Below are 23,977 nucleotides of genomic sequence, written 5' to 3' on the forward strand. Positions count from 1 at the left end.
TCGATCATGAACTTGGTTCCATCTATAAAGAAAAGAAATGCCAAGGTCCTTTGCGTTTTATTGTGCTATAACCAGATTTCCAGGCGGTGTTATAGTGTATTTGTTCCCTGTGGTATATAAAGCAATGATCAACCTGATCCCGCTGTGTTGATGCTGATGTACAGCCAATGTTCAGTTGATAAGGCTATAAATAAGATGCAAATTTGCAAATTCTGGGTAAAATGTATATTGTTATATTGTTTTCAGTGTTCATGAGGTTGCTCAAAGGTTAAGATGTGTTAATTACACAGAAGTTATAAAATCAACTGTCAATCTTGTTGGCCTAAACATGCAAACTCACACATAGTCACTCACTTATGCACTCACTCAAGCTTTCACACAATCATGCATTCACACATATCGTACAATCAGCCACTCACATACACAATAACATTCTCCCACAATCAGGAGAGAGAGAGAGAGAGAGAGAAAGAGAGAGAGAGAGAAAGAGAGAGATGAGCACGTACATCCTTGTTTACCGATATATAATTTGATATTTGATCACGACATACGTCATTGAAAAACTACATGTTCACTCTGAAAACGGCCAAACTCCTGGTGTCTCCGCCCTAAACTTATTTGTTTCCAAAAAATAAAATATGTACCTTATGACACAAAATTGCATGGTGATGTGACTATTATGAAGTGAACGCAGCAGTTGAGAACGATGCGAGATAAAACATCGACAGTCATAAATCTAGCGAATGTGATCTTGATTTGATAGTTTTTTAACATCGATCGATGGAGTATATAGTCCTTGAAGTAAACACACACAAAAGAAATATTATAATTGAAAACAATATAAATCTGAGCTTAGGTGTATCGAATCGAATCGAATCGTTTCTACTCATGAGTGTTAGCAAATTCCACTCGCATATCATCACTTGTTAAAATAACTCTGTACTTCATTCCACTTTGGTGTAACAACACTTTACTGGCTTCCAATCTCTTAAACCATACTTCTTAATAACTTGTGGCTTCCCATCAGTTTGTGAACATCAACCCTATTAACTGTATGAGCAACTCATTTTCTTCTCATTTATTTATTGTAACAAAAATTCATGTATATGTTCACTCCACAAATTTATTACCCTGTACCATTTTCTTGACAACGACATTAGTATCTATGTCGTAACTCACTCACTGAATAAAAGAAGTTCACTCACTGAATAAAAGAAGTTGTATATCCATAAATCATAGTCCTCATTCTACTCACCAACAGTTTAGCCTCACTTAAAGTAGTAACTACATTTTTATGGTTGTCGTAAATGAATTTCTCCGGTAATTTGGCCGTAACGCATTCATTCGATGTTTTTTTCAAATAAGCATCAATTGATCACAGTGGATCGAAATTGTGTGTCTTTGTCCTTTTTTAAAATATGTCACACACATGCCCTCCGCTGCAGATCAGAAGCACTAAAACTATAAAACTAAGCTGCAATAATGTCTCCGTGTCTCTCATTTGACGAGGTAGTTTGTGGGGTCAGCAAGGACGAGCGACGAGTAAAGCAATAATTATTATAACTGAGAAAGAAATGGCAGATGAAAGTGAATTGGTGTATTTGACAGTCAGTGTTTGTTGCTATATACACATTTGTTAATCTTTTGTAGGAAAAAATGAACAATCACAATATCTAAATGATTGTGCTTTTTAAAGACATGTGGAATAACTCCACATGCTTCTTGGAAGGACAAACAAACACATATAGGCACACTGTGAGGCAACATAATTATCAGAAGGCACAAAGTACAAATAAGATTTTGTTTTCAATTCTCTGTTCATGAATATTCCAAAGTTTCGTTTCAACAGTTCGTTTAACTCTTCAAATACGTGCTCTCATGTCTATAACGTCATCTGCTCGTCACGTAATAATGCATGCAGGAGGTTCGTCACGTAATAATGCGCGTGGGGGGTTCGTCACGTAATAATGCGCGTGGGGGTTCGTCACGTAATAATGCATGTGACAGGCTGGTCACGTAATAATATAATAGCTAAAAACTCCAAATACATTTATTTCTCAATATGAAAACTTCAAATGATGGTACTTTAGCTTTTTCAAAGACTTGTAAGCTCATCCTTCTTCAGCCGAATTGATAGATATGTTTATAATGTTCTGTGTAATTGTTAGCCCTTGATCAATTTCTGTACAATATCGATAGATATGTTTATAATGTTCTGTGTAATTGTTTCCACTTGATCAATCTCTTTACAATATCCCTATCTTTGAAATGGAGTCTGATAGAAAATTGGTGTCCGCCCTGGAAAGCCACATCTGAAAGATACCAATTGCCGCTAAAGCGACATTTCAGATACCAACCTCGGTGCCACGAATGTCTTCATGTAAAAGAATGAAAACAACATATCAACGAATCGACGCGCTTAGGGTTAAATGCTTCAAAGAAATAATTGTTTGTATAAATAATTCGTAAATTTTGAGTACCAACGTGAGACAGCTAATCTGCGGGATCTTGGCTTTTATACATGAAAATTCAACTGGATTTCTAGATTTTACATAATAAATATGTCACATTGTTTACGGTAACATTGACCAGTTATCAGGTCACTGTGTTTACTTCAGCATGGACCCGTGAAGGTCCCGGGATAGAATAGACCTTCAGCAACCCATGCTAGCCATAAAAGGCGACTATGCTTGTTGTAAGAGACGACTAACGGGATCGATTGGTCAGGCTCGCTGACTTGGTTCACACATGTCATCGGTTCCCAGTTGTGCAGATCGATGTTCATGTCGTTGATCACTGGAGTGTCGGGCCCAGACTGGATTATTTACAGACCGCCACCTCATGGCTGGAATATTTCTGAGTGCAGCGTAAAACTAAACTCACTACTTCAGTATGTGGCGCTAACCAAACTGTGACCCTGTGGCGTCTGAGTTACGTAGACATAATAATCCTCTGTGCACGAAGAATCATTTGATAATGCAGCCCAATCAATGAAAATCGCCTAGGTGTGCATGGGTAGGCATTTCTACTAAACGTTTATTCCATTTCCTTACGATGGGGTAGCCTAGTGCTTAAAGCGTCCGCTTGTCACACCGAAGACCAAGAATCGATTGCCAAGATAGGTACAACGTTTGTAGCCAGTTTCAGGTGTTCCCCCTCTGCAACATTGCTAAAATCAGCATATAACCCTACACAACCACTGATTCCCATAGGTAGCACGGGGATAGACTTTCTGTTGATTGATTTCTATTCATGTAATAAGAATCACAGTACAGTAAATTAGAAATGTGTTCGCAATAATTGATGGAACCTTGTTTTGAATTGTAACTTGAGGAACGTGTTGACTGGTTCGGGCTACGCAATAATAAGACTGAGATGTTGATTAGTATAGTCTCTGACTGGAAACGAATCAACGTTGATTTCTTAGATCAATAATTGGTGTTTAATATTTAAGTAAATGTTAGCGGTTCTTGTAGAACGGAGAATTCATGTGCTCACCAGCCTCTGTAAATAAAGCACCGCAGATTCTTTACTTGTGATAAATATATGCGTTAATCAGTCACCGTTTACACTTACAGACGATGGGGACAACAGCCAGCCTCGTCGGCGCTGCACTGTTCTAGTTAAGTTGTGACTCCGCTTGGAGTCAAATCATAAAACTTTTAAACAGCTATTTAACAATATATTCAATAATCGTTTGACTCCATAAAAATATATTTTTTCATCGAAAATGCACTTTGTACCAGTCCAGCAATCATCGTTCGATGATGTATAACTGATTGATTGGCTATCCTCAGATAAAACTGTTTTTACAAGCGACACGATTGGGGAAATTCTAACTGTACATTAACGGGATAGAAACCGTTTCTCTAATTGAAAATCTCAGCGTTAAACAACAACACATCTCCTGAATTTAATATATACGTTGCAAGAAATACTAGACCATAACTCCTAAATAAACTCAAAAACACGTAAAAGGTATCAGCCGATGTTTATGTCAGACAGAATCGTCTTTACTTCACCTAATCGAAGAGTCGTTTCCTTACTTTAAGGAATCCAGCACACGTTCAACAAACAGCTGAATCTTCGTATCTTCTGGAAATCTGGCAATGCACTTGATACTGATTTACATGTGACCGCACCTAAAGATTATCATGTCAATTACGGGGCTTTCAGCGAATAATTTTTCGCTGAAATATTTCGCGAATAGTTTTTTTTTTCGAAATAGAAGCAGCAAGGTGGAAACGATTTCACGTGAAGTGCTGCTCTATAAAACACGAGTTGTTCAATGAAATTAAAATATGCTCAAGAACACATTTGGGACGATTTGGAAGTCCAGGTACTGGTCTTTCGAATACAATTGTTATTTCTTTACATGATCTACAGAGCATGGAAGGTGGTGCTGTAAGGATGAATGGGATTATTTATTCAGTCACAGAAACAGAAGACTTACATTTAAAGCATATAAGATACAGTTCTTCAAATTGGAACAAAATTTTGTATTGAAATACATGTGTGAGTATAATGTATACAAAGATAAGACTAACGGTGAATGTATAGTACGATATAAAAGCTAGAAGTACATATGTACCTTGTAGAGTTCACCTTGGCATCGTCTAGTCATACCTTATACTGGGTTATTATTGGTGGGGAAACGACTATTGGGATAGAAATAGTCTATTGCAAACAACTGCTGCAGTACATTTGGAACAGTATGTTTGTCTTTGAATTGTTTCATTTGAAATCATTTCTTAAATGAATGTAGAGTTTATATTGATTAAAACAAGTGGAAGTAGTTTCTGTCGACGTTAATAGTTACTGACAAGAGACTTGCAAGCCAGATCAAATGAACAGATAAACATGAGCCCAATGAAGCTGCAGGTCTACAGAGGCAGATGTAATCAGATCTGATACTTTCTGTATTTTGCGCTGCACATTTAGCAATTAATTATTTAACTATCGATAGTTTCTCGTTTCTACAATCGATTCCTTGCTATCGGAAACTCAACAATTGCAACCATCAATAGTTCCATGCATTCATTACTTACAGATAAAACCTATGCTGAAAAGGTAAACTGAAACCCCAACAAAACTGAAGGTATACACAATGCAGTAAAACGGAAAGGGAGCAATACCCAGCAGATATTTCTTATCACCAGAGAAACGTTACTAACAAGGCTATACTAAAGTAAAAGGTTATACAATGTAAAAGTTGAAACGTTACTGACAACGGTATACTGACAAGGCTATACTAAAGTAAAAGGTTACACAATGCAAAAGTTGAAACGTTACTGACAATTCTATTCTAAAGTAAATGGTTATACAGTGCAAAAGTTGAAACGTTACTGACAAGGCTATACTAAAGTACAAGGCTATACTAAAGTAAAAGATTATACAATGTAAAAGTTGAAACGTTACTGACAAGGCTATACTAAAGTAAAAGGTTATACAATGCAAACGTTGAAACGTTACTGACAAGGCTATACTAAAGCAAAAGGTTATACAATGTAAAAGTTGAAACGCTTACAAGAACGGATGATTTCGTTTAGAAAACAAAACATGTTTATGAAAAGCTGTATGTCTCTTGGAGACATATCACTGAAGGTGTAACGTCTTGGACTAATAGCTGTAATTCATATAAGTTAGTCCTCAATCCTCTGCAGTTCCACAAGAGACATATTTGAAACAAACAGATATATTTGACCTTCGTCATTTTAATGCATATCATTGTTTTTCGCCTCCGGGTGATAGAGCCACTGGCGGATCATCCATTCTTGTCAGACAAAATGTTATTCAAAGCCCTGTTTCGCTTGTTAATAATATGCAGGCTGTTGCAGTAAGAATTACTTTACATGTAGCGTTTACACTGTGCTCTCTTTATATTTCGCCGTCTTCGGCATTTGCCAAAACCGATCATCAGGCTCTATATGATATGCTCCCGAAACCCTGTATTATAATGGGAGATTGAAATGGGCACAACCCACTCTGGGGTAGTGTAAATATAAACACTAAAGGTAAATCGTTGGAGGGCTTTTGTTCTGACAATGATTTATGTATTTATAATGATGGTTCCAACACTTATTTACACCCTGGTACAGGGACTTATTCTGCTATCGACTTGTCACTGACAAATTCAGAACTACTTAATGAATTCGAATGGTCAGTCCACGATGACCTCTGTGGAAGTGACCGTTTTCCTACTATATTAAAAGCTGTAACTCCATCTGATGTTCCTCCATCATCAAGGAGGAATTTTAAAAAGGCTAACTGGGCTTTATATCAAACACTGTGTGCTGAAAAACTTAAACCCGAACGTTTTATTGACGTTCCCGATGCTATTAAATGCTTTTCTGATGACTTGAACTCCATAGCTGATGAGTGTATACCACAGTCCTCTGCAGTTCCACATATTCGAAAACCATGGTTCAACGATGACTGCAAACAAGCTAGGAAGGCAAGGAAAAAAGCAGAACATTATTTCCGTCGCCATCCTATGGTGCATAATTTAAATAAATTTAAAATTTTAAATGCTAAAGCTCGGCGTACTTTTAAACAGAACAAACGCCAATCTTGGCAAAATTAGGTATCTAAAATAAATTCTCGGACACCCATGTCCAAGGTATGGAACATGGTCCAGAAAATTAAAGGTAAAGGTACTAAATCCACTGTCCATCATCTTAAACATGGAGATCAGTTACTGACGGATAAATCAGATATCGCAAATAAACTGGGCGAAACCCTCGCTAAACACTCTTCCTCCTCTAATTATTTACCTAAATTCCAGCAGTATCAAAAACACCAAGAAAAGAAAACTATTAATTTCAATTCTGATAACGGGGAAGATTATAATGAAATGTTTTCTATTCATGAACTCCATACTGCTCTTGGTCAAGCTCATGACACTGCTACAGGAGCTGATAACATACATTATCAACTCCTGAAGCATTTACCAGAATCCTGTTTAGAGACGCTCTTATCAATATTTGATGATATTTGGACTTCAGGTAAATTTCCTTCTTCATGGCGTGACGCCATAGTAGTACCAATACCTAAACCTGGACGTGATCAAACGGATCCATCTAATTATCGTCCGATTTCATTAACTAGCTGTGACCATGGAACGTATGATAAATAATCGACTAGTTTGGTACTTGGAAACAAATAACCTTATAACTGATATACAATGTGGTTTCCGGAAAAACAGAAGTACTGTCGATCACTTAGTGCGTTTAGAATCATTTGTAAAAAACGCACTAATTAACAAACAACACGCTGTGTCTATCTTTTTTGATCTTGAAAAAGCATATGACACAACTTGGAAATATAGCATTTTACGAGATTTACATGACTTCGGTTTGCGAGGTCGTTTGCCTGAATTTATAACCAAGTTTTTAAATAACAGACAATTCCAGGTCCGTGTGGATTCTACCCTGTCTGATCATTACAATCAGGATCAGGGTGTTCCACAAGGCAGTATTTTGTCTGTCACTCTTTTTAGCATCAAGATCAACAGTTTATCGAAAGTTTTAAACGATTCAATTGATGGATCATTATTTGTGGATGATTTTAATATTTCTTTTCGTGGTAAAAATATGCATACCATTGAACGGCAATTGCAGTTGTGTTAAAACAAGATTAATAAATGGTGTCTTGAAAACGGCTTTAAATTTTCTAAATCGAAAACTAACTGCATACATTTTTGTCGAAAATACAAACCACATAAAGACCCTGAACTATCTCTAGATGGGGCGGCCATTAAAGTTGTGAAGGAAGCCAAGTTCTTGGGTCTTATCTTTCATTCACATTTAACGTTTTTACCACATATTAAATCACTTAAAACTAAATGCCTGAAAACACTTGACTTGTTGAAAGTGGTTTCAAATTCTAAATGGGGAGGGGATCAAGCTACCCTTCTCCATCTATATCGATCTCTCGTGCGTTCAAAACTTGACTATGGCTCCACTGTCTATGGTGGAGCCTGCAAAAGCAACTTAAAACTATTAGATTCAGTCCATCATCAAGGCCTAAGACTTTGTCTTGGCTCCTTTAGAACTTCACCTGTTGACTGCCTGAATGTCGAGGCTGATGAACCAGCGAGCAGCGACGTATAAAATTAGCTTTACAGTATGTAACAAAACTATATTCAAATGAGTCAAACCCTGCACATAACTGTGTTTTCAATCCTCTGTATGAGGATTTATACAATAAGAAATCTTCTCTTGTTCCACCTCTTGGTTTAAGAATAAAACCACTTATTTCTGCTGCCAGCATTGAGCTGGAAAACATAGCTCCTTCCCGTCTTCTTTCTTCTCCTCCTTGGCAGTTGGTTAGGCCACAAGTTGACCTAACATTAACGACTTTTAAAAAATCAGAAACGAATGAATTACAGTATAAACAAGAATATAATCAACTGAAACATAAATATAGCAATTATAAATCCTTATTTACAGATGGGTCCAAGGACGGTGGCGCTGTGGCTTGTGCCACTGTCATTGGATCCAGAACAATATCTTCTCGATTACCAGATAACAGTTCTATTTTTACAGCAGAATACTAACATGTCTTAAATATATTCAAAGACACCCTAAACGTAAACAATATATAATCTATTCCGACTCTCTTTCCTGCCTTCAGGCTATTAAAAATATCTCTTGTAAACATCCACTTTTAATAGAAATTATTGAATTGTATAATGATCTTGCCACAGGCCAATACGACATCGTCTTTTGTTGGTTACCCAGCCACGTAGGTATTTCCGGTAACGCAATGGCCGATCTTGCTGCCAAGGCAGCACTCAACAAATCTGTGACACCACTTCTTATTCCACACTCTGATTACAAAGCGAGCATTAGAGCTTACATCCGTGATCTGATGCAGAAGAAGTGGGACACCCAAGTAGGTATCAATAAACTGCATGAAATAAAACCCTACATTGGTTCTACCCACTTGGGTTGTCAGTCCAGATTTGAAGAGGTAATCATGCGACGATGTCGTATTGGCCATACAAGATATACCCATAAGTATCTGTTAAAAGGTGAGGATCCTCCGTTTTGTATCCCTTGTGATGAGAGAGTTACGGTCAAGCATATTCTGCTTGACTGTGTTGAATTCTCCATCACAATGGATAAGTATTTCAATGTCAAATCTATCAAGGATCGTTTTACAACTGTTAGTTCTCATTTAATCATTGCTTTTTTAAAGGAAATTGATTTCATGGTAGAAATTTGAGCACTGCGATTGTGTAGATATATGTATTTTAATAATTGGTAGTTTAGATTAGTAACTAGAATTGTTAGTGGCTGTATCCTCAAAAGGGGTTGAAGTGCTGTAAAACTATTGTCCTCCTGAGAGGGTACGTAAGTCCACAAACATTCAAAGTAAATTCTAAATATCCAGGTTTTTAATGGTAGTATAAGTGTTTTTTATTGTATGGCTAGATTTCCCAAATTGCTGATGGCTGACGGGATGATGTAAATCCATCTAGGGTCGATGAAGGTAGCAAAGGTACTGTAAGTCCCCATGGTCCCTAGTATGGTGATCTACCTTCAGTTGTTAGCAATCTATAGCCCAGTTTTATATTGTATTGTGATCTATAGATAAATTGTTTTAGGCATAACTACTAGTTTTACATTCTTTTCTGTGATGTTCTAGTTGCTTTACTGTCCTTCGTCGACAGGTTTTTATAATACTCATATATTCCATTTTAATGTTACGTTCCCGTCACGATATGGCTGAAATATTGCCGATGAGACGTTAAATTTTAACTCACTCACTCACTCACTCAAAACTTATGCAAATGAACTGCGCGAGGACCATACATCAAATTGTTAAAAATACATTTGCAAATGTGCGTGTAAACAGCATGCGTTAAGTTTTGTTAAGAATTCGCAAATTTTCACTGAGTTTCATCATTTAATGAAGTCATGAAAAAAGTTTTTCAGTGGTACGAATTTGTTTAACAATACATCAGTTCATGTGTAAACAGTACCATTAAATAGTATGGAATATTTTACAAAATCTAGTTTAGGACAGTCGACTGAAGTAAGTGGCTACATCGACACTAGTGACTCCAAACTTTCCATGGGTAGTATCTGTTCGAGAGCTCCCATGGATTTTAAGTACCATATATAGAGCATACAAGGTGGACCGATATGAGAGAATGCGATGATTTATTAAGCCACAGGAACCGAGGACATACATTTCACAAAATGTAAAATACAGTTCTTCAAATTGGAACAGAATTCTGCGCGTATACGATTGCAGTAAGAATGTGACAGTCAAGGTAAATGAGTGTAGTCTATTTGTTGTTTAACGTCAGCACTCAGCAATATTCAAGCTATATGGCAGCGGTCTCTGCCTAGAATCAGGAATATATGATTACTTCCAGAATATATTTATCTGAAAACCGTTGCCAGTAATATGATAGTAACGTGATGTGGTAACTAGGGTGAATATAATGTTTACATCAATTTGTAAAACCTATACAAACAAGAACACGGTGGAGGAACGTTCGGAATAGTGAAATTTGGTATTCTAAATACTTTATGCTTTCTTTTAAATAGCTCAGTTGTAAGGTGAGGAACATCTAATTGATATTGTCATTCAGCATGGTTTCGAACACGACACGGGGCCAACTCGAAAGGGAATGTTCTTACATGCTCAATTATTTTGCAAGCGTTATGAGAAAATGCCATTAGTAAGATGCAGTTTCCGCCAGAGAGGATCTGATCGTGTAAATACACATTAGTTTCTAGAGAAGTAGTTCCATGAAGCATTAGCTACAAGTTCCCCATTATCATTAGACATGAACTGGCAGGAACCCTCAATGCTGTGAAAGTTGAACCCGGTACAGCAGAGCATGCGATGGCAGACCTCTCCGCAGAACTGTGGGCTCCCCGTCTCCTCTCTGGTCGGGGTTCCTGACAGGCGTTGGGAGGGGTGTCCAGAGAACGACGATCTTGTTCCTATGATGACAATACAATGGGTGTTAAAGTCTCATTCATAACAAATCTGTACAAAGGCTAACTCTGTTTAAAGAAGGATCTTTGTGGACTATTCGACTGCCCATATACGTTTGAACTCTTGATCTGTGATACGCATAACGACACGAGTTTTTTTATGGATGACAACTTCTTTATTGTGAAGAGTCACGACGTTTCGAAGTAAATTTTTACTTCTTCATCAGGTGAATGAAACAATGGAATACAACGAACTATTTATGTACATGTAGGAACAACAACAATATGACAAAGGAAGTCAGTAGTTAATTGGTGGGTGGACAGGAATGGAAGCCGGGGGGATTGTTTACCCAGGCATGATCGGTAAGACAAACAATAGGAAGCTAGATGGGGTGGGGTATAATGGACAAGGGAGTGCTAATCCAGGCGTGAGTGATGTGGTAACAGTGGGAGTAGGCCTTATTGGTAGTATGTACAAGGATGAAGTGGTCAACAATGATAATGGATTATTCCAATATTAATAAGTCCCAAGCGCTAGGGAGGTGTGTTCCTTGGTCACGGTTGATAGCTGGTCGGCTTCTTCTGATGCCTATGTCCTCTTGCAATTTCCTTTGCCGCCAGTTGCTGTTGTTGACAGATAAAGCCTTGGTGGCTTCCCATGTGATGGTGTAGTCCTGGTGGTTCTTGCTGATGTGTTCGGAAACAGCAAATTTGAGGTCAACTTTGTTGACGGATGCCTGATGTTCTTTCAGTCTGGTGTTGAGGGGCCTAAGTGTTTCGTCGATGTATGTGTCACCATAATCATAGAGGATCTGATATACGCATCCTCTGGGGTTGGGTGTGGAGCTACTGGTGCCTCTGCCGTTGGCATGTAGGAGGGTTTTGATGGTCTTGTTTCTGGAGAAGATGACATCTATGTTGGCTTTGTTTTTCACTAGTCGGAAGATCTGATGACTGACAGGGCCTAGGTAGGGAATGGTGATCCTGATGGGTGTCGAGGCAGCTTTGGGTTTAGTTTTTGAGGATTTGATGGTTGTTACGGTGGAATGCACTAATAGTCATTCAACGGTCTATCCGGCAGGCCTATACGCCTAGAGATAACCTAAACGTGAAAACAACACGCAACAAGGTTGATGAACTTCATAAATTGTATTAGAACCAACGCAAGACTACATGCGGTTTGACATCGTTTCATCATAGAGGAATATTATGCAGATACGTTCTACAATTTCCTAATGGTTAACAGGTAGACATATAGCAGAGTCACAAACACGAAACTGCCTACAGGCAACTACAAGAGATTCTTCACCCTGCCCTACCTACAACAACGAGGTAGCTACACACTATCGCGGGTGAAAACAACACTCTGTCGGAAGTATTGACAACTCACTGTCAGACTATGGAAACTTCCACTTCATTAGACCAGTCATGAAAAAACGAGGCAACTATCAGGCTATTACTATACATATGTATACTATGTATAAGGATAGCCTAGTATATTATGCGGGCACATTCTACGTTTTGAAGTGTAAAGGTCAGTGATTGAAAACTACAATATGCTCTAATTGGCGCTAGGCAGTATACTGTTTATTATACAGGCCAACTCTAAGTTTTCAAAGGCTAAAGGTCAGTCATATAAAACTTCAATATGCTGAGATTGACACTTGGCAGTCGCACTTCCCCCAACTTAGCAACACTAGAGAAGGTACTCACTCAGTTTAAAAGACGAGTGCCCAATATATATTCCACTAGGTATCCAATTTGAATGACGTGTGAGCCCGACTGACGTGCTTATGACATACTGACGTCGACCCTGTACTATTTTGGTCCTCTCGCTTAAGTATGACCGAAGCGGACGTCAGAGAAAACAACCTACAGTCGCCAGTCCAGATTTCCTTCGTTACTAAATCTGTTTCTAAAATACTCCTTCCATCATATATGCATAGAAAGATCTGAAACTAACGTATCTAGCTTCATGGTACGATATAATAATAATTACTAACTCCTACGAGCAAAAGAGATATTTAATTATAGTAGTAGTAGTAGTAGTAGTAGTAGTAGTAGTAGTAGTAGTAGTTTATTTCAGTAAATCAGGCCACAGGCCCATTTTCAATGTATGGACAGGATGGTTTTGATGCGCCACTGGTACATGAGGCAATAAGTACAAGTTATATCTGGTACAACACACATGTAAGTATAAGGTACATGTATATAGATTACATGATAGAAAATTGTTTGCTCCTCATTATATTTGATACATTATACAAATGAGTGTCTTTATATAGGTTATGTGATGGGCAAGTGTTTGCTCCTCGTTCTATCGGATACAATATACAGGTGAATATTAATATACAGATTATGTGATGGACAAGTGTTTGCTCTTCTTTATATCTGATACAATATACATGAATCAATATATAGGTGATATGATGGGCAAGTGTTTGCTCCTCGTTCTATCGGATACAATATACAGGTGAATATTAATATATAGATTATGTGATGGACAAGTGTTTGCTCTTCGTTATATCTGGTACAATGTACAGGTGAGTATCAGTATATAGGTTATGTGATAGGCAATTATTTGCTCCTCGTCTTAAGAGCAAAGGAAGTAAACTTGGCCAGATTATTAATCATTACAAAACATAGTCAACTACGCTCTGACCGTCATTGGCAAAGCAAGTTATTGTACCAACACTATTGTCTGAACACAACCGACCATTACAAATCCGGAGTCCTGCTGATTGACAGAAGTTTAACAGAGTCCACGCTTAATGACAAGGCTGTGATCTACGTGGTAAGTTATCGTCTTGATTATAATCCATGTCATTATCAATGGGCAGGTAGGTAATATCATCGTTTTCAATAAAGTCCGGTAGTGTACCATCACCAGTACGAGCATTAAAGTCACCATGGATAATTATCTCACCGCTAGGAAAGTCTGATTTTAAACATAGAATGTTATGCTCTAAAAATCAAATATATCGTCCTCGGAGTGTACACCTGAACCATCAGGGGAAAAATACACAGTACAGATGAATAAATGCGTCTGTCCTCCACTATACTTTATCCACAGAATGTTGCTAGACGCTGATTTAAGTTGAGTGACGTGCGATGAGATAAAGTCCTTGACAAGGGTAAGTATACCTCCTGAGTTCCTCATTGCTCCTTCAGTTATATTTCTCAGGTGGCTGAATTATTGATATCCAGGGAAGTTGAACACATCATCATGGCTGGCCCATGTTTCAACAAGAGATATTTTGTGAAATCTGTTACTAAAATCTATAACACGGTTATTTCTCATTTTTCTTTTGAGTCCTTCAACATTACAGACGGCAAAGTTTATAGTTCCTACATTTTCACTATGGCCTTGGCCACGCCCCTAGCTATTAGTATTTATGACGTTTGTTCGAGGTTTCTATGGAAACGTTTTCACAATTTATAGTTCTGTTTCATCTGAATTTAGTTTATACAATTTATTGTCAATTTGAATCTTATCAAGATGTAAAGTTGTATATTTACCCTCTTGTCGAGCTTTGTCCTGGAATGGTTTTAGTTTCCGTCTCACTTGGATTCTCTCCGTGAAATCCTGCGAGATGTGTACATCATGGCCACGCAGTTTAGAGGCTGATTTCAGGATTTGTGCCTTGGATTTATAGTCCTTTAGTGACACCAGTTCCGGATGGTTACCACGAGATCTTGTTGGCAAACGACGAGCACTGATTATATCAACTGGTTCCTCAATTCCCAGAATATCTTGAATTACTTCACGCACTTGTTCCTCAGTAGTACCTGTGGCCTCGTTGCTTCCTTCGGGGATATTGTGAAATGTCAAATTGTTCATTCTGGATTTATTCTCCATATAGTCAATTTTCTCATTTAGTTGCTGAGTAGTTTTTCTGAATTCCGCATTTCTTCTGAAAGTCGGAGTATATCCTCCTCCAATTTTGTTATTTTTGCTGTTATGTTCTTGAGGGTTTTGTTCATATCTTTTCTCAAATCTTTTAACCCCTTACACATATCTGACCGTAGATTTCTGATTAAGTCTGCACCATTTTCGTCTGGCTTTGCTTTGCCGAGTGGACGGTGATTTCGGTGGGCCCGGGTTTTTCTCAACATCGCCGCTAACCATGATAACTAGTGACAAAGTGAAGAGACAGAGTTTCAAACCTGTCCTCGCGCCTCCAAGCATGTAACGCACGTGCGCTAACATGGCGTGTCGTCTACGGGCTCGCTTCAACATGAAGGAAGCGTACGTTGTCACAAAACACCATATCCTGGCCCTGTGGGCGTTCAAATCGCACGCCATTGCCTTCTTCGTTTGTTTGGACGTTTCGTGGCGTCTTTTTACACTTGTCATCTCTTGTAGCTTTGTGGATCCAAGATTTTGCGGAGCTCTCCGAGGATGCGACTTGTCTCGATACCCGCCAGGTGACGTGGCGCCTCCTCCCCCGATATTTAATTATAAAGTAGTTATTTTCCACTACTTCCATAGTAACGGACTGAGAAAACGCTAAACTCTCAGTGTATCCAAAACTTACTTAACACTAACAATAATGTAACGATACTATGAAAAGTGGGCTACAAACTGACGTCACCATCCCAAGATAAAACAAGGCATCCGTGCAACGCTCACGAGACGCGCCAAAATCATCTGTCAACCCGATGCTCTCAACAAAGAACTGGACCACCTAAAGGTTACCCTGCACACTTGTCTCTTACTACTTGTTACATGCCGCCACTGTTACCACATCAACCACACCTGGATTAACACTCCCTGGCTTCCCTTGTCCATTATACCCCACCCCATCTGGCTTCCTACTGTTTGTCTTACCGATCATGCCTGAGTTAACAACCCCCTGGCTTCCACTCCTGTCCATCCACCAATTAACTACTGGCTACCTTTGTCATAATGTTGTTGTTTGTACATGTACATAAATAGCTCGTTGTACTCCATTGTTTCATTCACCTGATGAAGAAGTAAGAAAATACTTCGAAACGTCGTGACTCTTCACAATAAAGATGTTGACATCCATAAAAAACCCGTGTCTTTAATGTGTATCATTTCTAAATGCCATTCAAAGACTCTACGTTTGAAATACATGTACATATCCAATGTTTGAATCTTGTTGAAGTTGTAAACTTGAGATAGTATGTTTAAAAAATGTGCTTACTGCTGATAACAGTAGTAAGAGAGTTCTTACTACTGGTACCATATGCTTCTAGTTCACAGAACTGCACTGCGTCATCTGTTTTCACGCTGTTCTTCTGGAGCCTCATGTAACGTCCCCCTACCCCTGGAGCACACGTGAGAGTTACTCTTGCCCCAGAGGCCACCGTGCCTGGGTATACGGCGCATACTCTAGCAACAGCGTTCGGATGAACCGTGGGATCTTCACAATAAAGCTCGATTGTGAAGTTGTGAAGACGCCATGCTGAAATTGGAACATGGTACAAAACCTCACCAAAGGCAGTCTCATATCACCAAATAACAGTAAATTATATGAAATTCTAAAAACAAGCCTCTGTTGTTTTACCCTGTGGTAAGGACTTCTTCTGACACTTATCCCAACTGCGTAAATCCATGTTTATGATTTAATCACGGGATTTTCTGGTCCAGACTCGATCGCTTATTTCCATGTTGCTACCATAACCTGAGGTTTGGTTCTGTGCATTGAAGACGCAGATAATGGGGAACTGTACAGGTTTGACATACAAAAAAGTGACAGTTATTTCATTATTTTCAAACCAGTAAAACACGGGCTGGCAAGACCAGAAGCAATGGAAACCACTGGGCAAGAAAACCTTATGTAGCTGAAAGCATTTGTTTAAAAGAATAGAAGTGACAAAACCCTTTCCACATCTTTAATAAATCTCCGCTAAAAGCAGCATGTAGTACACAGTTGTGACTATGTCATAAGTATATACTTGTTTCTGGGGTATGACAGATGTGCGATGTTGTTTGTAAACAAATCAGGTCTGTACCAGACAATCCAGTGATTGTCACCTTTGAAGATCAGTTTCAATAGCGGCTGTTGGTATTCTTTTGCACAAGCTGGCGCGAAAATATGACCTTGAGGTTTTTTTTCAATTCACGCGTTCTTACATTCATGCTGTTTGTTCCAGTAAACTAAATGATTGTGAGCTACTTTATTTCGGAACCGATGACATGTGCCAACCAAGTCATCTAGTCTGACCACCCGATCCCGTTAGTCGCCTCTTACGACAAGCATAGTCGCGTTTTATGGCAAGCATGGGTTGCTGAAGGCCCATTCTACCCCGTGACCTTCACGGGCCCTTGTCCTTGGGCGAAAAACATTTGGCCCATGGGCGAGAATGTTTACTTTTACTCAAAATACATAATTGTCCATGTTTTGGAGGTTATATATGAATGAGGTTAAATTCACAAGTTTCGTAACACAAGATTCAACTCATTTAGACTTAATTCCGCTAATTTAGAGCGAATGATAAAAATCCTGGCTATGGGCGAAACTCAGTTGGCCCATTAGCGAGAGTATTTCCTTTTACTCAAAATAAATCTTTTCCCATGTTTTGGAGGTTGGAAATGAAAGAAATTACATTTATGAGTATCTTGACAAAAACTCAAACTCATTTCACTTAATTCAGTTAACTTAGAGCGAATTGAAACAAATCTCGCCCATGCATGTGCGAGAATATTTACTTTCACTCCAAATACAGGTTTTGGACGTTCTGAATGAATTAGGTTATATACATATGTATCATGACACGAAATTCAACTGATGTTGACTTAATTCCTCTAATTTAGGGCGATTTTGAAATATCTCGCCTGTGGGTGAAAAACATACGGACCATGGGCGAAAATATTTCTGTTTTACTCCAAATACATCTTTTTCATGTTTTGGAGGTTGTGAATGAATGGGGGTATATTCATGAGTATCATGGCACAAAATTCAACTCATTTTGACTTAATTCAGCTAATTTAGAGCAATTTATATAAAAATGTCGCCCATGTGTGAAAAGCATCTTGACACATGAGCGAGAATATTTACTTTCACTCAAATTACATGGGTTTTTCCTCATGTTTTGGAGGTTGTAAATAAATGAAAGTACATTTTTGAGTATCATGACACAACATTCAACTCATGCTGACTTTTGGCCTATTTGCGAGAATATTTACTTTTACTCAAAACATTATTATAAATGTCAGTCCTGTTACGAGTGTGTATTTTCTGTATACTTTGTTATTAACTGAGTAATAATTATTATTTGGTCACAACATTTAGTGTTTTGAATAATAATTATGATGGGTCACATTTCGTTTAATAGATGGTCAGCACTTTTAGGATTCTGGTTTTCCGGAAATTATCTGCTCTTAGTTTTCTATGTGTTTACTTCTGGGAGACTTATTCGAAGGCATTCTACAGTGTTGACGATGGTCGTATGTGCCCGAACTTTCGGGAAATGACTGAGTATATATAAAAAGGCTGGTTGTCGTGTTGAGGGCGACACTCATTCACATAACTGGAGGATATACATCCCTGCCAACGCTTGATCATCAAACCCCGTGAACGCCTGAATCTTCATTATCTTCTTTTTGCGTTTAATGAAAACACAATGCAAATTGTTTCAGTTTATCATCATTATCAAAGTTCATTGAAAAAAATAAAACAAATCATTGATGAAAACAATTTAAGTGAGAGTGTGTTAATATATACCGTCATTTAAACCTAGCATTTAATGTCCTTATAATATATATTTAATTTATTTAATATATATTTTCGGACGATACACAAAATACAAACAGTCCATACAAAATCGCCGGGAGCTGAAGGTAGATCACCATGGGGACTTGCAGTACGTTTGCTACCCTCAAGGACCCGAGGTGGACTTACATGGTCCCTTCATACGTTGGCCAATGTGCACAATTTTAGCCATCACTTGTAAACAGATATATCCTACAAGTATAGGCCTGGTGTATTTACTCAAATGTTTTGAGACATTAGTACCCCACAAGATGACGCCCCTGAATCAATACATATTTAAGACTAATTCATTTATTCTACATAATTTAAGAATGACCATTTCTGATTGATTCACGTGGCCTTGCGAGGGAAAATATATCATTAACCCCGCCCCGTGGGAAAAGTATGCATCCACGGCAGTCAGTGAACCGTGAAGCAGTGATTCGAATCGACTATAGTCAGTGCCATTTTAACAAAATACATGATTGAAATGCTCTATTTACATAAAAAGAGATTTAAGCATTCGTTATGGTGAATGCGGTATAGCATTGTGGTGAAGAGTGTACGGGGTTTCTTCATCCCATTTTCATACCGATCCAAATGAGGTTCCCTAAGCAACTGAAGGAATTACAGCAAATTTGAAGGAATTGCATCTCAAATGTAAACAAGCGCAGCTCACTCGCGAAACAGTTGCACCGATATCGGTAGTTTAGTGGTAATAAACACAACGGCCCTATCGGAAGCAATGTCGGTAATACTTGAAACACGCTCGGTCATCTTCGGAGATTTCTTGGCTCCATTCCGTGATTTGTCGGTCGCGTTCTGAAACACATACATCTAAACATGGCGTCACTGGAAGGAGCACCCGTCTCGGTGAGTTTTGTCTTTAGTTTCTACTGTTTCTATCTTTGAACACCCGTGCTGAATGCGTTTAGGTATGAGGTGTGGTCGGAGCTATAGATTATTTTATTAGTAAAAGATTGTCACTGCAGAAGAATGTCGTAAGTCATGCCCCTGGAGGCTTCCGATGTTCAGGCGTAAACAACATCCAGGGGCATGACTTTTGACGTTTTTCTGCAGTGACGATCTTTCTTTAAAAAAAATGTAGTCCAGACAAATGTAAACTGCATGTGTAAGAAAGTGGCCACAATAAAGAATAAAGGAGAACTTGACAGAAGACTTCAGTGTCTCAACCACCAGCTTCAGAGACAAGAGTTTTCCATAATGAGCTGTGCTGATCAGACTTTCTACCTTGTGAAAGTGACCATAACCAAGCATGTACTGTATAACGTATTCTGTTTTATTTTATTTCCAGAGTGTCGAACGCCATAGTGTTAACGCCTGATTACCTCCTTACGTAATACCACAAACATCGAATTCATACAGTTTCAATTTTCGACAGTTCGGGCGGACACACATCGTTTTGCCAGTCGGGTATGTTGTTTATTTAAGGCGTAAGAGGATTATGAGACATGGTCGACTGGGTTTCTTTGTTTAACTAATCCCACACGGTCTTCCCCAGTAGAGGGAATGATTTCTGATTAGTTATGACATTGCTGTTCTCCACGTCTCCATTTTCTCCATACATCTTCATGCTGTTGTGTTTTGTTTTCGCGTGTGTTTCTTAAACGCTGATTGGGTCTGGTGAACAATCTTTAAGGCCACATGCAACCAAAAAATCAAACATAATTAATACACGGTTATCACTAATACATCATATATAAAATGCATTGCTGATTAAGAAAAAAAAAACAAATAAAATATTTTAGGCGTGTAGTCACAAATCGAAAGTGCAATATCTTGTACCTTTGAGTCTGCTTGTCACGATCAACATGTTTTTTTTATGGAACGAGTAGATTATTTACTTGTTTGTGTACACAGCCAAGGTTAGACAACTGTTCACGACTTCATGCTCCGGCCATGCATACTCACTGTGCATGCGTTTTGAGTGCAGCGCAACACAGCACAGCTTTATAGATTCAATTGGCATTTTTGATTATTTGTTTCGGTAATCGTACACCGAAAGGTATCAGAATCTACGAGGTTGTGTTTTTCGTTGTATGTGACCTTCTACAGTTTATATCAATAACACACCCGTAAACAAAAAGAATAAAATATAAACGAAGCATGTGTCGTCATCGATGTGACCTATCATATAAGTAACATATAACTGTATCCATGTTATTACATCAAATACAACTGTCATCTAAGTAAACATTGTTACGGTTAAGAATTTACCGTGACAAACGATGTAAGACGTCCCCTTGTGAACCAGCAAAACAGAACAAAGACAAGTCATAAACGTTCAAATTATGTATTATTATGCAACGAGAGCAAGGTATACAAAGTCACAAGTCAATAGTCACAATGCTGATTACAAATACAATTCAAGAGAGACAAAATCTAAGTCAATGGGACACAAAATACAATATAGCAAACTCACCAAAGTCTCAGTACGAGAGGTAATCAACTATGCAGAATGTCAACACAGCGATCGGTGTGACAGCAGATAATGTAGGTCAGGCGTTGACGGGTTTTCAAGCGTTGGACGTGATGTGAATGAGTGTCGCCCTCAACACGGCAACCAGCCTTTTTATATATTCTAAGTGATTTCCCGAAAGCTCGGGCACTTGCGAATATCGTCAACACTGTAGAATGCCCTCGAATAAGTAAACACATAGAAAACTAGGAGCAGATAAATTCCGGAAAACCAGAATCCTAAAAAGTGTTGACCATCCATTAAAACGAAATCTGTCCCATCATGATTAATATTCAAAACACTAAATGTTGTGACCCAATAATAATTATTACTTAATTAATAACAAAGTATACAGAAAATACACACTCGTAACAACATAAAAAGAGTTACGGTTGCTCTCACTAGCTCCTTGTAGAAACACGGAACAATTGTGAGAAGGTTATTGATAACTAGTTAGTTTTCTGTAAAAAATAGAATCAAGCTTTGTGTCTTGATGATAAAATCGTGGACGGATTCAACTATTTTCTGGTTTTCACAGTGAATAAGGTTTTTGTTTCCGTTCACCGAAGTCATCATACACCACATTGAGAAAAGGTCAATCTTCAAGCAGTAAGGAACAGTGATAGAGTATGGAGTACATCTGTCTTCCTTTGGTTTGGTCGCCTCCTCCGTTACCCCTCCCCCAATCCACCAGGACGTGTGGGATTGTCGGGCCGTGTCAGCGACAATTTGGCTCGGTGGGTAAAACCAGGGATAATCTACAACAAGAATGCATTCCGCACTCTGTCTAGCGTCTCCTTATAACTAACAACCAAATATCAGAACACGTGTACGTATCCGTTGCAGAAAGATCGTGTCTGAAAAAATATATATATGCTTAAGCACAACGACTAATTAACTGCTGGGTCTTGTTTTTTTAAAGCAAGAAGTAATCATTTAGTATAACTTGACTTCTTCGGTCATGTTCCCACGCACGGAGCGACGCCTCATACGGTTAGTGGGTATTTGTCAGCTTCATGAACAAGCATTAATAACGATATTATCAATTCCAGGTAATTAGTCCCATGGAAAATGTGTTGTCCTGAAAATCGACAGACGTTTTGTCATTTTATAGCTAGTCGTCGTTTCAGTGGAAATATTCTAGTCTTTTACTCATTAAGCCCGAGAGCCACTTCACTGCTCAACACCTGGAACCCCGTGCTGATTGCCTGGCTGGCTGTGGCGAGACTAATTAGTGCTTAATCACGCTTGATTAATTCCCTGGCAGGTTTCGGGAATTACAGGAAACGATTGTTTAATTGTTTAAAGGGGCACTGATGCGGAGCAATTTCCGTGGACTGGTGTAAACTTTTGTTATTGTTTTTCTCCCGTGAGTACCCGGATGATATCCCAGAATTCGTGACTGGTTCGTGACCTCTGCTGCGCAGTCCGTAAGCGCAATTGATAGTTTAATTATAGACAGATCAACTTAGGTGAAGTCATTTTTACTTCATTACAAATGTATTATGAAAACAAATGAAACACTTTGAAGGTTAATCATCTGCCAGTGGTAGAAATGGTAAAAAACAATTAGGACGGAAAAATAACGAAGCCAATGTACGTCTCTATATTTTGCCTCATAACCCTAATTAGTTTATTGTCATATTTATATGATTCTGAAAATTAATAAAAGAACACGCGATCTGCTTATACTTATAGTAAATTTCTAACATAACAGCAACATTTATACATCGTATAGATTGTCAATGTGGATCCTATTTCACACACATGCACGATCTAGTGTGTGTTTTCTGTCATACAGATTCTGCTGAATGCTACAACAAATTAAAACAGATTAAAACAAAATGCAAATAATGAATGTAAAATAGACTAATTTTATAGCAACAATGTCAGGCTACTACCTTGTTCAGGAATGTATCCATCAATATCCACGTAAAAGAAATTGTATTCCATTCATCTGCAGCTGGTAAATAATCCTGCTTTGTGTCGCGTGTCTTACAACTGTCTCATTTGCGAAAAAGTAACACATCGTTTGACGTCTTTCGTTGGTGAAAACCAGATAAACATCTCATTGGTCTCCCAAGATAGAACACCTGGCAACTAATTGTATGATGTCCGCTATTCTAAGTAATTTAGTTAACCAATAATGAGCAATCAATCAATCAACGCAAAGGTGGTTAATTCTTTGAAGGGAGGATGTTGTTTTTGCACTCACACTTTACGACAGGGTGTAGTCATCTACACACACTGCTTTTTGACAAATCTGCAGAAGATAAAAGTAATTAATCAATCAGTGTGTTATCGGTTAATCCTTTGATCGATGTGTGTTTTTGTAATTCAGGTGATAAACCCTCTTGCATCACTTACAGGCACATATTACATAACATACAATACATTTGCCATTACAGACCTTAATTTATAATGTTGAGTATTTACTCCAGACAGGAGAAATGCCAAATGGGAACCTTTGTTGAGTAACCGAAGTGGTGTTACTACTAATTATACCTGTTATGAATTCATTAATTGACCATTCAGAGAATGATGACAAATAACACGTGTAGGTTTACACCATCAAACGCGAGTTACAGCAAGGAAGATGTAATCTCTGTGTCGCATGCAGCCTGAAAACACTTATGGGCCGAAAGTGTTTTGAGGAAACCAACGGAATTTCGTTACATAAGGAATACATACAGGCATTTGCTGTGTACTTGGGTAAATAGGTGAAATAAGGGGTTTTTTTACGTTAGAAAATTTTCAGATTTCTCTACCGAAGGCAAAGTAATCGTTTATTGTTTACGAATTCAAATAAATCAACTGTG

General features: G+C 38.3%; 1 protein-coding gene across 1 annotated transcript in view; it reads right to left on the reverse strand.

The window, feature by feature from the left end:
• Positions 1-10,152: 10,152 nt before the first annotated feature.
• Positions 10,153-23,977, reverse strand: part of LOC137291582 (fucolectin-3-like) — a 43,020-nt gene continuing 29,195 nt past the window's right edge. Inside the window, exons 3-4 of the mRNA XM_067822962.1 lie at positions 16,130-16,390; positions 10,153-10,964 (exon numbers count right to left, since the gene is read on the reverse strand). Of these exons, the coding sequence (XP_067679063.1) occupies positions 10,744-10,964; positions 16,130-16,390 (482 nt within the window). The 3' untranslated portion in view covers positions 10,153-10,743. The remainder of the gene's footprint in view (positions 10,965-16,129; positions 16,391-23,977) is intronic.

The sequence above is a fragment of the Haliotis asinina genome, chromosome 7, assembly GCF_037392515.1.
Source record: "Haliotis asinina isolate JCU_RB_2024 chromosome 7, JCU_Hal_asi_v2, whole genome shotgun sequence".
NCBI lineage: Eukaryota > Metazoa > Mollusca > Gastropoda > Lepetellida > Haliotidae > Haliotis > Haliotis asinina.